The sequence below is a fragment of the Propithecus coquereli genome, unplaced genomic scaffold, assembly GCF_000956105.1.
Source record: "Propithecus coquereli isolate 6110/MARCELLA unplaced genomic scaffold, Pcoq_1.0 Scaffold491, whole genome shotgun sequence".
NCBI lineage: Eukaryota > Metazoa > Chordata > Mammalia > Primates > Indriidae > Propithecus > Propithecus coquereli.
The window spans coordinates 1,588,211-1,605,064 of record NW_012150741.1 but is presented as its reverse complement, the minus strand read 5'-3'; the positions used below and the strand labels follow the sequence as shown (position 1 = coordinate 1,605,064).

The 16,854-nt window shown below is 51.2% G+C and overlaps 1 protein-coding gene across 1 annotated transcript; it reads right to left on the bottom strand.

Moving 5' to 3' along the window:
• PRELP (proline/arginine-rich end leucine-rich repeat protein) lies at window positions 1–11,986 on the bottom strand. Its single transcript, XM_012655949.1, has 3 exons — window positions 11,838–11,986; window positions 3,179–4,161; window positions 1–463 (listed from the first exon to the last, which is right to left on the bottom strand). Exons 2-3 carry the CDS (start codon window positions 4,143–4,145, stop codon window positions 288–290), a joined length of 1,143 nt encoding a protein of 380 aa, XP_012511403.1. The 5' UTR covers window positions 4,146–4,161; window positions 11,838–11,986; the 3' UTR covers window positions 1–287.
• Window positions 11,987–16,854: the final 4,868 nt, after the last annotated feature.

The following is a 16,854-nucleotide window of genomic DNA, read 5'->3' as shown; positions in this document are numbered from 1 at the left end:
TCTTTAGACACACATCTGTGTTTCTGGAGCAAAGGGAGACCACAGAAGGCCAGAAGTTTGGGTGTGCACTGGGTGTCTTTGAATTGGGTGGGACCAAACCAAGCCCTGGGAAGTCTTGCTCCAGAGGCTGCAACAGAGTATATGGCTTTTCCCTGCCTCGGAAAGGTGGGATAAGAGAGGCAAAGCTGGGAACAAGGAAAGGAGATAGAGAAAACGAATGGTGGGCACAGGCGCCTGGGCCCCAGCCTTCAAGTGCGGTCAGAAGAGATCCAGCGGTGGAGGATGGCCTAGATGACCACGGACTGCAGCAGGCGGAAGCACATCATGAGGTCTAGTGGGATCGGTGGCTTCACATAGTTCCCGTCCAGCCGCAGGTAGCGCAGGTGTGGCACGTTCTCCAGATCCGAGGAGAAGTCATGGAAGGCGACTAAGTTGTTGGGGCAGATCTGGGTCCCGTTGATTTCTATGGAGAAAGAAGAGGAGAAGTCAGCTGGAGGCAAAGATGAGGAAGGAGAATGGGGGTGGGGGACAACCAAGAGTAAGGACTGTAGACTTCTCCTCTCTGGAACTGGCTGACTTTGGGGATGTGTGACCTTAGATGAGCTGCCCTGACCTCCAGGCTTGGTTTACTCATTTGCAACATGAATTAAGTTGGAATTGGGCCGGGCACGGTGGCTGGTGCCTGTAATCCTAGCACTCTGGGAGGCCCAGGAGGGAGGATCGCTTGAGCTCAGGAGTTCAAAACCAGCCTGAGCAACAGTGAGACCCCGACTTAAAAAAAAAGTTGGAATTGATCAACAATTGTTATTGTACATTTACTTTGGAGAATCAGAAGTAAACTTTGAGCTGGGGCTTTAAGACTAGGTAGGGTTACCATAGGTAGAGACCTGGGGGATGGTGTTCTGATAGACAGCCCAGTTTAAATGAAGTTGTGGAGGCCAAAATTCTGCTCATGGCAGAATCTGGAAATAATAATAGTGCAATGTGATGTACGGCGGAGAGTAAGCTGGGAAGGTAAGTTATGGCCAAATTGTGGTAGATTTTCAAATACTATTTAGCTAAACATCAGGGCTTTGATCTGCGGTCTGAGGAATGGCATTGAACAGAACTGTCTTTATGGGAGTGATGTTAGATTATAGGAACCATAGCGTCCTGGGGCGTTAAATCTGGAAGGGTCCTTAGAGATCCCTATGATCAGGTGTGTACTGTAGAAGAAGAATCTAGCTACAGTGTGGAGAAGCAATGGAGTTAGGCGAGATCCGAAGCCAGCAGGTGGATGTGAGAATTACGCTGGAGGTGTCCCTGTGACTTGGATGTGAGGGCATGAGGATGGACAAAGACGGCTAATGAAATAGGGATGACAGGAAGAGGAAAGGGGCCTGGGATAACTCAGGGGCCCCAGGGACATGATGAGCCTATTGATTCTAAGGTGTCCAAGGCCTGAAATTCTATTTTCTCTTTCACCTCTTGTTGGATGGCATCAGGCTTGTCAGCTTCTAAATGGATTTTTTAATTCTCCCTAACCCTTGACTCATTTATCATCTTTGGAGGAGGAGGAGGAAAAGGAGGAGGAGTCATCTTCATTGTTGTTATTGTCTTCTTCCTCTCCCATCATCAGAGGAGAAGAGCCCTGACACAGGTGAATTTTCCCTTATGCCTTTGTGACTTTGGGCTGCCGACTGACCGCCCTGATGCTCAGTCCCCCAATCTGTGAAATGGTGAGAGTGGTGCCTGCCCTGTGCATCAGATGAGAGAATGTCGGCAAAGGCATTTTGCAAACTGTAAAGGATGGTACAGGTGATGGCATTATGGTCATTGCAAGAACTTAATCATCGCACTGACCTCAGTCCCACTCAGCCGTTCTGTCTGTCAAGGACACAGGAGACAGGCTGGATGGAGGGTGGACACACGTGGGCAGGGCATGCTTGTTCTGACTTCGACCTCAGAAGGCTGGGATGTCCCTGAGCAATCTATTCTTCCACCAGTCTGGCAGGGACCTGTCAGCCATTTATCAGTCGAGGTATACTTTCTGTCTGTATATTCAGCCTACACAGCTTCCTGGGGGTAATGTGTTCCATTTTAATGTGCTACCTGCAGGGTAAAATTAGATAGTTTTTCCCTTTTCTTGAATTTGTTTCTTGCAATATTTTAAAAATCTCTCCCCCACTTCTTGTAATTATCCCAGATGAGTGAACAGGCCTGTTCTCTCATCCATTTGTTTCAAGATTGTAGAAAATTCAACAATCTTTCTTCGCATTCTTTGGCTTGGAATCTAACAATCCTCTAATATTGTTCTAAGGGATTCTTCTCTTTTCCCTGGATCCCTTTCATCCCTTCAGCTGCTGTATTCCTTGTGTGAATATGGCCTGATTTTTTTCAAGGACCAGATAATATTATTTCATTTCTAAACTTTTCTGCTGATGCTCTGCTCAGAGCTGACACTCGTTTGGAATGAAACTGCGACTCCCAGCCTCCTCTCCTGGGTGGCAATCCATACTCCAAGCCCAGGACCCTGTAACTGTAACTTAGGCAAATTCTCCCTTCAATGAAACTAACCATCGCAACGTTGCAGATAGATCCAGAAAGCACTAGCATATGGTTTTTTTTTTTTTCTGGCAGCCACATGTTTACCAGTTGTCTACCCTGGGTTTATAGCCGTTTTTCTGGCTACAATTTTAGAGACTCTTCGAAACCTAGGCTCAGACTTGGGAAGAAACGTCCTCCCATAGCTGCAGGCTTCTGCAGTGGGCAGGCCCAGGACATTTCAAGATGGACATTTAAATGTCTCTGTTCTGCTTTTAGGAGAATGTCTGGGAATATAGTCCATGTCTACCCTACCTACACATCCAGAGGCCAGAGAAGCTGGGGCTGATGAGAAGGGATGGAGGAAGAAAACCTATTACCCTCCAAGTGTGGTATTCTGGGCACTTTATCATATTAAACCAGCTTTGTGGTAGAAGATATTACCATTTTCATTTTACAGATGAGGAAATTTTCCAGAGAGGTCAAATATTTTTCCAAGGTCACACAGGTAGCAACTAGTAATGCCAAGATTTGAAGTCCGATGCCAAAGTGGGTGGTTTTGCACCTCCCCTGCCCAGGTTTCTGTGAAAGGGTGGGGGCAGTAAGAACTCCCACCTCCCTCCTTGTGCCCTCCCCCAGCCCCGCCCCCACTCACTCTCGATGCTATTGTTGTTGAGGTACAGGTGCTCCAGATTGTTGCTGATGGCAGGCACGCTGCTGATCTTGTTGTGTGACAGGTGGAGCACAAGCAGGTTGGAGATGTTGAAGGAGTTCTTGGGGATCCCCCTGTCTGACAGCTGGTTGTAGTTGAGCCGAATGAAGGCAAGATTGGGGAAGCCCTTGAAGTATCCATTAGGGATGGTATCAATCTTGTTGCTGTCCAGGTAGAGCTGGTGAATGGCTGTGGGGACCTTGGGTGGCATCTTTCTCAGGATGTTGTGGGCCAGGTTGAGCTGCATGAGGTTCTTGAGGCCATGGAAGGTGTCGGGCTTGAAGACACCGTCACTCAGCTTGTTGTGCTGCAGATCCAGGAGCACCAGGTTCTCCAGCTTGCTGAACACGCCAGGGGGGATTCTGGATATCTGGTTTTGGCTCAGCCTCAGCTGCTCCAGGTTCCGGGGCAGGGCCGAGGGGACCTCTTGGAGCTGGTTCTTCTCCATGTAGAGGAAGACCAGGCTGGGGAGCTTCTCCAGCACCCTCTGGTCTATCTTGCGAATTCGGTTGTTGTCCAGGTTGATCCATCTCAAGCCCGTGGCATTCCTGAAGGACTCTACTGGGAGCTCGGTGATGAAGTTGTTTTGGAGATAGAGGTAATGGATGCGGGATGGGATGACGGGGACCTTGCGCAGGTTGCGGCTGTCACAGTAGAGGGCAGATGGGAAATCAGGAGGGCAGAAGCATTCGCGAGGACAGTCAGGGAAGACTGATGGCGGGCCCGGAGGGAGTTGGGGAGGCAGGTCTGTAGGCTCTGCTGGTTCATGGGGCTGAGGAAAAGCGGGTGTGGGCCTGGGCCTGGGTCTGCGCCTGGGCCCAGTGCCGGGTCTTGGTCGTCTTGTTGCCTGGCCTTGGGCCTCTGAGGCCAAGATGAGAAGTGGGAGGAGCCAGCAGAGGGGAGACCTCATGGTCTAGGTGATGCGCCTACAGGGAGGAAACACGGGAGGTCATTAGCTTTCTGACCCTCAGTAACTGGATGTCATGTCTTTGCAGCTAGAGTTGGCCAGGACTAGCTCCAGGGGAGATGGGTGGAGCTCAGGGACTTGTAGAAGCATCTCCCTGTTTGCCTGTACCCAGCAAGTGAGGGAGTAACAAGTGGTTGAGGCTCTGGGTTCCCTGCCCAGAGGCTTAACCACTCAATGTATTAAGCCTGCTCTGATGAGGGTGTGCCATCCTGGTAGAAGGCACATGGGACTGTGAATCAGGAGTCCTGGGGCTTGTTGGAGAAGACCTTTAACCTCTCTGGTCCTCAGTCTTCCCATTTGTAGCATGAGAATATCACCTCTGTTTTTATAAGAGGGATGTTAGGATCTATGAACCATAGAGTCCTGGGGTGCTAAATCTGGATGGGTCCTTAGAGATCCCATACCATGGTGGCTTTCAAGCTGTGCCTTCATTTCTGTGGAGCCCCCCAGTAGGGGAGAGACACAGGAGATGGCCCTGGTGTAACCTCAACCCACTCCTGGACCAAACTGAGCAGCTCTGTTTTTTTTTTTTTTTTAATCTTATATATGCTAAAGCATTTATTTGAAAAAACGTTATATTGCTAAAAATGGTTTGAAATCCACCGATCAAGTCCAGAACCTACTGTTTACAAAGACTGAGGACTGGAGGGAAGAAGTGGTTTGTCAAGGCCAAGAAGCTATTGAACAGCAGACCCCAGAGCGAAAGGCAAGACCTCCTGCCTTCCAGAGTAGAGCTCGTGGACATTTTGGGAAGGAAGTGAAGTGCTGTGGACACCCTTGCATCCACTCCTGCTCGCACGTGCTCTGGGCCTCCCCTCCCCTCACCCCTGCACTTGGCTCGGAGAACACTGGTCTTTGCCATCAGGAAATATGCCAAGAATTTCTCCCCAGATGCGGAGGCTCTCAGGAAAATAAACAGGGAAGGGATAGAAAGATGTGGAAAAAACACTTTCCTTTCTTTTGACCGGGTATTGCTGCTCCCCTTATCCTTTGGAGTTGGTGGTATTGAGGGGGGATATTAAGGAGAACTTCCTGCTCACTTCAGTGATGTTGGCATGGGGAGCTGAAGAATGTTTTGGAGCTGCCCTTCCCATTGGCCCTGATGACCCTCAAATGAGTTGAGTTGAAGGCGGAGGAACATCAGTAGAGCCAGGGCTGCAGACAGGCAATGGCAGCTCCACAGGCTTCCTCCCCTGGGCTGGCCTGGGAAGGGTCGAGGGAGGGGGTGCCCTGTACCTTCCCCTCTTCAGGGCCATCATCCCTGTGACATGCCCTCTGGTCTCTAGCCGAGGTCCCTGAAGCCACATTGCTTCATCTGGCCTTCCTTGCCTCTTCCTCACAACTGTCCCCCTACTCCAGGTCTGGACACCGGGGATGCTGGCTGCTTGGGGTTCTCCGAGACAGAGCGGGCTGGAATATGTCCCCAGCTTCCATCTGAACCTGTGATCACTGCCTCTGAGTCAGGCCCCCTGTTCTCTCCCACCTTTGAGCCCACATCAGCTTAGACTCTCTCCTTGTTTGACCTAGGGCCCAGCTTTGACTGAAGAAACACAGCAGAAGCCCCTGACCAGCTGCCGAGTCCTGGCTGGATGCTCAGGAGTTGCTGAATGTGACTAGAGACAGAAAAGAGGCAGAACTCCGGCCTGAATGGGTGGAGGGAATCGTGCCACCTTTACACACACACACCCTTGACCCCGAGCGTGCACGCTCTTGCACACACAGCGTTCTCTCCCGGTCCTGCACACAGAAGCAAGCTCGTGTCCACGTATCGTGTGTGTGTGTGTGTGTGTGTGTGTGTGTGTGTGTGTGTGTGAGCCCTTGTGCAGTGCACTGAGTATGGGGAGGAGGAGGGAGGGGCAGACACTGTCCTGCAGCCTCAGACTTCTCCAGCTCCCTCTAAGGTGGTTTCTTCCCAGGCAGGCCTCTCCCGGGGGTTCTGCAAGGCCGTTTCCCCCCCACCCCCGGCCTCCTGTCACGAAGGACCTTGAAGTTTAGATTCGTGGCTTTGTCTCCAGTTGAGGATGTAAGAATCTCAGGGATACACTGAAAGGATTAAAAAGAGAAGACGTTCATTGTAAAACTTTAAACTTGACCCTTGTTGGCAGGACCCCACTTGCTGAACTATGAATTAACATTTTATAAGTCTTATAATTTTCTTAGCAAAAGAGCAGTCATGTTGCATGTAAATTAAGGGGTGGTTAAAGCATCTGTATCCTAAAAGCAAACATTTTTGAAAGCCCCACTTTTTGTGACCTTGGTTATTTATTTTTAAAAATCTTTGTTTTCTAATCACCCAGAAGCCTGGAAATAAGCAATGAATGTTTCATGCCGTGAGAAGCCCTGCCCCAAGGAGGCTCCCAGCACCGGCCAGGGTTTCCCTGTTTCCCTTCGTTGCATTGGTTACCAAAAGCATATACTGGGCCCCAAGTTAAGCAAGTGAGGCTTCCCCAGAGCTTCGGGCAGAAGCCTGCTCGGTGAGGTGCAGGGACTCTGGCCTCTGCTGGGGGTGGGTTTACTCAGTGGCTCAGTGCATGGATGACCCTGGTCTCCATTGTCAGGGATGACAGTGGGCAGGTCGGTCACAGCTCCACCCAGCAGGCTGACTGCCTGGCCCTTCCCGTCCACAGCGAACAGGCCTCCTCTTCCCCGTGATCTGTGCCAGGCCACTTGGGAACTTATCTTCCCACTAGTCCTTCTGACCCTTTTGCATTCCAAACCTCAGGGCTAGCCAGGCTCCTCCCAGAGCCTAAGGGAGGTTCCCTAGGAAATGCTCCCTGGGCGTGTGTGTTCTGTGGGGAAACTAGATCTTGACTACTCCCCTTCCCTTAGCCCCAGAGTGAATCAGAACCATCCTGTGAGCACCAGTGCTTCTCTCAAGGAAATAGCGTTCATTTCTAAGGCTTTTCTCATGGGGTGACGCCCCTTCCTGCTGGAGCTTGGCCGCTTGGGCGAGCAGGAGGTTCCAATAGCACAGCCTCTCTCTGGCAATGCTCTGATGACCTAAGTCTCTGAACCAGAATCCGTGTGACAGACTGAAGATACCTGGACTCCAAGGGGAGTCATAGTCCCTCCCACAAAGCCCCAAAGCCACACTTCCTATGCTCCTGCCTTCCAGAACCTTCTGTCCAATCATAAGTTCCCTTCGGGTAGGTCCTATGTGTGTGTTTAAAAAATTTCTTATGCGTTTGCAAGCACACTTCCCCACGCCCAGCTTCCCCCTGGGCTCTTCTCGCTGCTCCATCAGTGAATGCTTGTTGCCCACCCACAACAACCAACTCCGTGCAGCCTGTTCTCCAACATGAGTCTCAAAAAGCTGCTGCTTCATGGAAGGGAAAAGCAGTTGCTCCGCCCAACCCAAAATTCACTCCCTGTATTTATTATTAAAAACATTTCCTAAGTGTTTTAAATTGAAATTCCAGTTCCAACTATTGCAGATCTGGGCTTGCCTCCTGGCTTTGACTCTCTGCCCCAGACTCCTCATCTGTGTCAGGATCCAGTGAGATCATGCATGTGAAGACATGTTATAGAGCAGTGGTCCCCAACCTTTTTGGCACCAGGGACCGGTTTCATGAAAGACAATTTTTCCATGGACAGGGGACAGGGGGATAGCTTTGGGATGATTTAAACACGTTACATTTATTGTGCAGTCAAACCTCTCTGCTAATGATAACATGTATTTGCAGCTGCTCCCCAGCACTAGCATCACCGCCTCAGCTCCACCTCAGATCATCAGGCTTTGGATTCTCATAAGGAGCGTGCAACCCAGATCCCTCGCATGCGCAGTTTACAGCAGGGTTCTAGCTCCTGTGAGAATCTAATGCCGCTGCTGATCTGACAGGAGGTGGAGCTTATGCGGTGATGTGAGCAATGGGGAGTGGCTGCAAACACAGATGAAGCTTCACTCGCTGGCCCATTGCTCACCTCCTGCTGTGTGGCCCATTTCCTAGCAGGCCGCAGACCAGTACTGGTCCACAGCCCAGGGGTTGGGGACTGCAGTTATAGAGTATATAATCTCTACAAATGGAAGAGATTTTACTTACTCATTTTTTTGTTTTTAAAAGAGTGGATTCTCTAGAGAGACTCCTTGACTTTTAAAGTGAGATAGCCCTTTTCCCTATTTACCTTATTCATTTAAGATTAGAACCCAGGACTGGTGGGATGTTTATGCCCAGGGCAGGCCGGGGCTGAGGTCCAGATGGGTCTGTCAAGTCATCAGGAGCAGGTATTATTTAAGGACACCTGGCCTTGGATGGAGAGGTTGGGGTTGGGCTGGGAGTGAGGTTGAGTTTGTTTCCTGGGGCCAGGCAGGGTTAGCACTGGGGACACTCCATACTGTGCCCTGGCATTCTTCCCTCTTGTCAGATTTCCTGTTGAGTTGGTCACCCCTCGGCCTCCCAGGCTTGACCCAGATAGCCGCCCTGCTGTGGAGAATGAGCTGCCCCTGCCCCAGAGCCTTGCCTGTGCGTGCCGGGTGCCCCTCTCTCCTTCCCTTCTCTGTGTTCTAAACCCAGACTTCTGAAACCACCCCACTCCCTTTATCTCTCCCTGTAGCCTGGAAGGAAGTTGGAAGCAGGGAGAATCAGGTGGTCTCTGCCCATTTGTTACAGAGGATGGAGCCAGGCCCATGCAGGCTGCCTGAGACCCTCTCAAGGGCCCCATGAGGGCTGGTGTGGTCCAGGGATAACAAAGGGACAGGCAGGGGGCCTGATGAATTCAACACAGCATTGATGCCACGGCTCCTTTCCTGGGGTGGGGGATGAGACGGTCTGAAGGTGAGCCTGCCTGGGGCGGTGGGGAAAGAGCATTGTGGTGCATGCTGGTTAGGAGACAAGGATCCTCAGTCCCTCCACCACTACCTAGTGATGTGATCCTGTTCTGTGCCTCAGTTTCCTTATCTGTAAAATGGGAATAACAGAATCTTCCCTACCCCTATATTCTTTACCCAGTTGTCAAAAGCAAGTGTGATAAACAGCTTTAAAATGCACTACATATCAAAAAAGCTAAAAATAAATATAACACTATTATGGAGAGACCATCTGTCTCCCCAGTGTCTACCACAAGGCAAAGTGTAAACAGAATGAAGACTTTCTGGCCTGAGGCCACTAGTCCAGAAGAGCAAGTTTTCCATTCTGAGGGATGGAGAAGAAACAAGACTGAGATGGGTCTTCTCTGACAGCCTGCTGCCCACCACGTCCTTCTCTGGCTCCCTCCCCCAACATCTCCAACCCCTGAAGAAAGCCTAGAAGAATCTGATGCCTTGGGTGGTTATAGATCTAGGGCCCAACCCTGCAACTCTTCAGCTGCTTAACTGGGTACCCTTGGGCAAGGCCTTGGTTTCCTCATCTGTAAAATGGGCATACTAACACCTTCTTAACAGATTGTTTTGAGGGTTAAATGAGTTAATGTGTGCAAAGTAGTGCTCAATGAACGTTAAGGGATTATTGAAATTATTTCAAAGTACTGGGGTCTCTTTCCCTTCAGCCTGGTGGGGGCAGCCCCACCTGCTGTCCAAAGGCAGGGATCCTTGCAGGTGGGCGTTGGCTCTTCCACACAGAGCAAGTGCCTCCCCTTTGTGGCTTGAGAGACCACTCCTGGGTCTCAGAATATACCAGTTGGAGAGATCCTAGAAGCCCCCAGCCACTGCGGAAAGCTCATTCTGCCCTTCCAGTTCCCTAACCCGTCCCCGCGCTCTCCTGCTGCAGTGAGGGGACACTGGCCAGAGAAGGCCCGAATCTTCCCTTGCTCAGCTGGCTGTGGAGTTCCACTGTAACCCACGACTTCTCCTCCCAACCTTTTGCACCTGGCTTTTTTCGCCCCTTCTAGCCTTGAAATGCTTCACCCACATGCCCAGTAAATAAGGCTGCCCACTGGGGAGGTGAAGGCAGAGTGAAGAACTTACGGCTCAGCTTCCCCGCTGTGAAAGCCCTTCACAACAGACAGCAGCTGGGCAGGAGGGGAGGGGATCTAGAAGGGACAGGGGAGGGACCCCGCACCATGCTCCTGGGGTCCTGGGGCAGGCAGATTAGCAGGTGAGAGGAAACAGAAACTCTTTGGAGCTATCTTGGGGGAACTTTCCTTCTGGAATGTTCCTCTGTGATATATATGGCTGCCTGTGCATGCAAGGAGGAGGAGGGGAGAGAGCTCACAGGAGATCTTCCCTGTTCCTTCAGGTGTTCGCTCCCACTTCCCCCAAAAAGGGATGACCTATTTGGGATGCTCCGGAGCTCCTTTTCCAGGAAGCCACACAGTCCTCCTGCCCAGCTAATGCCACCAGGAGTCCTGGGCTCGTACATTATGGCAAAGGTCTCTCTCAGGCCCCTGATTCAGGTTCTTAAGCTCTGGTGGCCATCAGGATCCCCTAAAGTATTAACACGACAGCAGATTCCTGGGTCTTGATTCAAAAGGTCTGCACTGAGCGTCAAGACGTCTGTATTTTTAGAAAGTGCTGCACACTGCTCCCTCCCCTGCCCCTGTGACTGTGCAGATCTAGCCCACACCTGCCCGCCTGCAGACAGACCCTCACTGTTTTGGAGAGGAATGAGGTGGGGAGCTAGAGAGGGGCTGCCCTTCAGTGTTGCCCTCCCTGATTGCTGAAGAAACTACTGTCTTTTTTCTTCTCTGCCACAAGGACCCCCTGCCAATGGTTGGAATGGTTGGAAAAATTTCAGAATGGCTTCAAAGAAAATATTTTTCTGGCTGCCTGCCTGCAGGAAAAAAATGAACTGCCCCCAGAACTAGGAATCAGGACCTTCAAGGATTGGAGGGTCGCCTTCTTCTCTTTCTTCCTAAAAGCCAAGTGGTTTAGACCAGTGAGACAGAAATTCAGAGCTGCTGAAACACTGTGCAGGCTGGAAAATGACTTTTCTCTCCCTCCTACCCAATTAAGCTCTAAATAATGAAGAAATCCTTCCAGCTCCTGCTCTTGCTCATCTCCTCCCTGCTTGGCCTCCCTTAGGACACAGGATTTTCTTTTGGCTCTGCGACCTCAGTGGGAAGACGCACTTTCTCTTTGCTGCTACAGCTGGGGAGGCGTGTGAGAGGGTGAGAGACAAAATGCAGAGGGTGTGTGTGTGTGTGTGTGTGTGTGTGTGTGTGTGTGTGTGTGCCGGTATCTAATCACTGTGTCTGCATGTCAGATGCAGTCAGAGAGTGGAGGTGAATCGACAGGATGTCTTTATTTTGTGTGTGTGCGGTGGTGGTGGTCATGAAAGTGCAGGCTCTACGGGGGGGTGTGAGTGTGTGAGTCTTTGACGACGTGTGACAACATGTGAAAGGCGCAAAGAAATGAGTTCTAGAGTCCGGTTTCTATGGAAACCTGATCTGTAGAAATACTGTGTGCGACATGGCTCTCTGTGCTACAACAAACATCTGTACCAAGAAAGTTTAACTTCGGCAGCTGGCACATGGAGGGTGTACAGAGTGATGAAAAAAGAAGGAAGAGAGAGAGAGACTATAAAGGAAAGAAATGAGGAAGGCTAAACTTGAGCTCATTTGAGAGCAGAAAAAGGTGGGAGGAAGGAAGGAAGGAGGGGGAAGATACAGACGAGATCAAAAGCTGGGTTGGACAGAGCAGAAGGACTCTCGCTGGAGGAAGGATTCTTCCCAGTCTCCTGCCCATCTCCCGACTGGGCTTACCTGCACACACCTGCCTCTCCTCTCAGCTCTGGGTTTAGTCTTCCTCTTCCTCCCCCACCCTTCCTCGGAGCTTCGGCAGCACAGAGCCAGCTAGAGGCTCTGATCTCCCAGTGGTGCGTGCGTGCTTGTGTTTGCCTGACTTTTCTTCCACCAGATCCTATTGGGGTGGGGAGGTTAGGTTAGGGGAGGGAGGGGCAGATCCTAGGGAGGGAGGGAAAGAGGGAAGGAGAGCAGAGAGGGAGGGAGGAGAGGAGAGAGGGAGGGAGCTTGGGAAAGGAGAAATGACAACAATAAAGTCTTTATTTGGCAGCCAAAACTCCCAAAGACTTCATCCATGCCCACTAACGGACTCATTTTTAATAACATTTCCTTCTGCTGCTGCTGCTTCTGGCGATGGATTGTTTGACCCATGTTTGGAAAACAAGCCAAATTAACAGAGGAAAAAGGCATGAAAAGCAACCTCTGTACAGGCCAAGGCTGGGTGGCTGGATCTACCACTAGCCTGTTTAATTCCTCCCAGCAATTGCCTTGCTTCTCATGCTTGTCTCTCCTTTGGTGTTAAATTCCCAAGCCAGTGAGGGGTTGGGGATGCTTCTCTGAGCAGTGACAACCCTTCCCTAAGTCATCTTCTGCAGGAGGAGTGGAGTTTAGCAAGGGAGTGGAGTTTCACTATGCATTGAGCTGGCATGGGAGATAACTTTGGGTTGGCCACCAGAAGGCTGTTCTGAGGACCGGAGAGGGAAAAATCTGGCCTGGGTTGCACAGCAAAGTTAAGGCAGAACTAAGATTTGACGTAAGACCTAAAGTCACTGTCTCTAGTTCATGTCGACAATGTAGTATCTTCTTTCGGTTCCTCTGTATCACACTCAGGTGAGATTTGGGGACTGTGTGGTCGTGAGACAAAGTGATGGGAAGTCCAAATTTCCCCTGTGCGAGTCAACGTCCCAGAAGATCCATTCAGGTAACATCATTACCTCTAACAACACTTCTCAGCTAAGAAACCACAGCACACTGCAGCAGCCCATCAAAACTTCCTGCCACCTTAGCTGACTGCTTAGAAAACTCAGTGAAATTTGCTTCTCTGTCATTGGTCTGTAAGAGCTGCAGGGCTCCATGACAGGGGACTCCCTTTACTGCTCCCCAAAATGGGGTAGAGGAAGAGACTTTGAAATTAGGGTCAGCAGCCTTCAGCGCAGCCACTCACAAGCTATGTGATCTTGCGCAAGTCACTTGATCATGGGAGCCTCAGTTTCCTCATTTATAAAATGTGGATAATATCTACTTCACAGGGTTGGGAAAATTAAATGATATCATAAATGTGAGAGCACTTTATAAACCGGAAAGATATTAGGGTTTAGGAAAGGGATTATGGTAAATAGTAATCTGCCTAAGAAAAGGAAGAGGAAAAACAAAACCCACACCTTCCGTGCCTAACCCACTTCCACCCCGAATCACGTGTCTCCCACACCCTGGAAGTCAGCGAGCTCCCCTCCAGATTCGCAGTAACCGCGGGTGTGCCGGCCACTGTGCGGGGTGCGGCCTACTCTGCACGCTGAGAACCCCACCCTGGATTCGCTTGTTCCCCTTGGCATGGTGGGGGTGGGCAGGCACCGTGGAAGGAAGGAGAGCAAAGCACAGCGAGGTGCAGGGGGATGGGCAGGTTGCAGGGGAACGGACAGGCTGCAAGGGGTATGGCCTGCCAGGGGTGTCCCCTGTATCCATTTGTATGGGATCCATCCTGAGTCTGTGCCCCTGGGCGTGGGTGGCCAGCTTCCTCGCCCTCCCCACACCGGCATGTATTCCTTCCTCCCGTTTGTCTCCCAGTCCCAGGCTGTGAAGAGGGAACTGGAAGGAAGGCTAGAGATGAGCCGCAGGATATTCGGGAATGTTCAGAGTAGAGTTTTCTAACTGGTGGCCTGTGGACCTATATGGCATAAGGACCCAATTTTTTTTTTTGACAGTACATTAATTTTTTTAAAAAAATTTTATTGTGGAAAATTAAAAACATATACAGTTACACAGGATGGTATTTATAACCCCGTTACCTAAGACCTGGCTTCAACAACGACTAACTCACGGCCAATCTTGTTTCTTCCGTGCCTCCCCACTTCCCAAACCCTACTGGTATATTTCGAAACTTTGTTTTGGTTTTTTTTTTAATTGGATTTGAACACCTTTAGGCAGGGAAAGCACTTTGCGGTTCAACACAGTCGTCATCCACCTCTACTGTCTGACCCTAGAGTCTAGGCCTAGACTGCCCCGCTCATTTCCTGCCCGTCCTTGAAGACGTTTGAGTTCACAACCACTGGTCTAGAGGCAGCTGCTGAGAAATGGGAGTGAGTTGGGACAAAGTGAGGACACTAGAAGGGAGAGGGTGTCAGGTCATCTCAACCAACCTGCTCTTCCCATCCCCTTGACAGAGGATAAAGCAGCCTGTAGACAGGAGACAGAGGGCTGGGTTCTTGAGACCTGGCTTTGCTTCTTGCATGCTGTGTGACCTTGGAGACGCCCCTCTCCCTCTCTGACCTCAGTTTATCATTTGTAAAACATGAGGTTCTACTAAGTGATCTGTAAGTGCTCTTCCAACAATATTGTGAAGAGTCTGAGATTTGGAGTGGGGACGCTGGATTAAAATGTCAGCTCTGCTACTCTCTGGCTACTGGGTGAGCAGGTCTCATAACATGTCTGAGCTGTGGTTTCCTCATCCGTACCCCTTGCAGGGTACCCCATGAGGATCATCGGAAGCAATGGCTGGGAGAGCACTTTGTGACTCGCTGGCCTTATACAGCTAGATGGTAAGACTACCTGGCTGCTCCAGAAAGAGCCCCTTCCACTGTCCTAGAGTCTCGGGGACACCAGGGGTGTAGCTTCATCCCAGGGGAGACATTTATTCTTCCTAGTGTGGCTGGAGGACACTCACAGACGCATGATGTGAGTGCTGGGACAAATAGTGGGAAGTCCACATGTCCACGTTGCTGCTGCTGTGCTCCTGGGAGGGGGCCAGGGCGGCGTGATCAGGGCAGAACGCACACGCAGGGAGGCCGCCGGGAGAGGGAGGCGTGCTCCAATGTGGTGGATTTCCGCTGCGCTGCAGAGTCTGGACCTGCCCACACTTCCCACCCAGAGAGAAGCCCGTCTGGGGGCTCGGTGTTTCTTCGACCCTCACAGTAACTGCTGCCTTGGTTACAGGCAGCGAGTGCTCGAAGCAAGAGAAGAAAGGGCACGATTGTGTCATATCCTTCCATAGAAATGTGGAAGGGAGGTGGCACAGGCGTCCCACTCCCCATTGCCCTGTCCTGAGACTCTGCCGGGAAGGAGCAGCGTGGGCCTGAGGAGTCTGGCTCCGACTGCCTGGTGGTCACCGGGCCCCACAGGGCCCTGGATGGACCCTCACCCCTCGCCAGTTGAGGCTCCCAGGCCAGGGTGGCTGGGGTCTGGGCCAATGCGTCACAGGGGAGAAGCTGTGGGAGTCCTGCGGTCACTCACCCACTGTCCCGCCTGGGGGGCCTGGGTTGCCTGGGGTGAGTGGGCTCCTGGCGGGCAGAGCCAGCATCCTGCTCATCACGGTATAACCCACAGCACCCACTGAGGGCTTGGCATGCCCTGGGTGCTCAGTAGGGGTCTGTTTCATTGCCTTTAAGAGGGTTGAAACAAGAGATCCTGTGTCACTCTCTTTTTGAAACATGTCATTATTTTTTGAATAGGTAATACATTCTCTTGATTGGAATCCAAAAGGTATAGAAGGTTGCACAGGGAAAATTATTCTTCCCCTGCCTGCCTCCCCATCACCCAGTTTCCTCCAGGAATTGATCGGTGTGCCAGTTTCTTGTGTCTGCCAGATGTAGTCAATGCATATACAGCAATAAATAAACAACTGCGCTTTTATTTTCACTTGGTGGTACGGGTATACGCTGAAGCTCACCATACTGGACTGCAGACACTCTCTCTTTCTTTGCCCCGCCATGTTTATTTGACCTGTTTCTCTTGATGGACATTTGAGCTCCTCATTTTTAAGGTAGGTGGTACTGGACTTGGAGTCTCACAAACTTGGTTCCAGCCCTGGCTCTGCCGCCTCTCCATGCCAACCAGGTGGCCTTGGGCTGCTCGTACGCCCTCTCTGAGCCTCAGCTTTCTCACTGGTGCGTGCCAGGTATTAACTGTAGTCCCTCAAATCAATAGGGAAAGAAACGAACTTTACTCTAGCATTTAATCTTCTTCTATAATGTCTGGATCTGATGCTCATTTCACCGGGACGGTGGACAACTCCATCTCAATCGTTCTTGGTCTGCCTTGTTCCCTGGGGGTTGTGCAGCAGTTTGAGGCAGGTTTAGGTGGTGCCAGAGCCCGTGGTGGGAGAGGTGCCCGTGGAGAGGGCACATGTATGACTCCCGGTTAGGGATGCTCCTAGCCACACCCTTCGTCCTGCGAGACCTCTTATGGTTGAGCAGCCCTCTGACACCTTCCAGGCCATGTATGTGTAGGTGACAGAAACTTTGTGCAGGGCTGTCATTTCCTCTCTGGAGACATGGTAGCCGCCTGGCACTGCCAAGGGGCAGGCCACTGGTTTCCTCTCTCAGGCCCCTCATTCTTCCTCCACCTGGCCCCAGCCAAGGGCCCTTTCTTCTCTTGGGAAGAAGGTCCTTGTCCCCCTTACTTCTGGCCGAGACACTGTGGCCATGCCCAGCCCCCCAAAAGCTTAGGCTTGTGGAAGATGAAGGCAAAGCCCTTGTCAGCTGCTTCCATTTCCTGCCTCCCCTGAGCCAGCTGCTGTTCCAGTGAGAGGAAGGGAGGCGCAAAGGCAGGGAAGGAAGAAATAAAACTTATCTGTTGGCCACACAGTGAGCACAGTCGGACTGGAGGACCCCTAAATCCCTTCTTGTGGATTGTCTACCATCCTGTGTAGGGGTTGTCAGTCTGTGGACCATCTGAGCAGTCCCGCAGAGACAGGGCTGGGTTAGACGCCTCATGAAAATGACCATGCTGGTAAATAAATCCTATAAACATGGCACGAGTACAA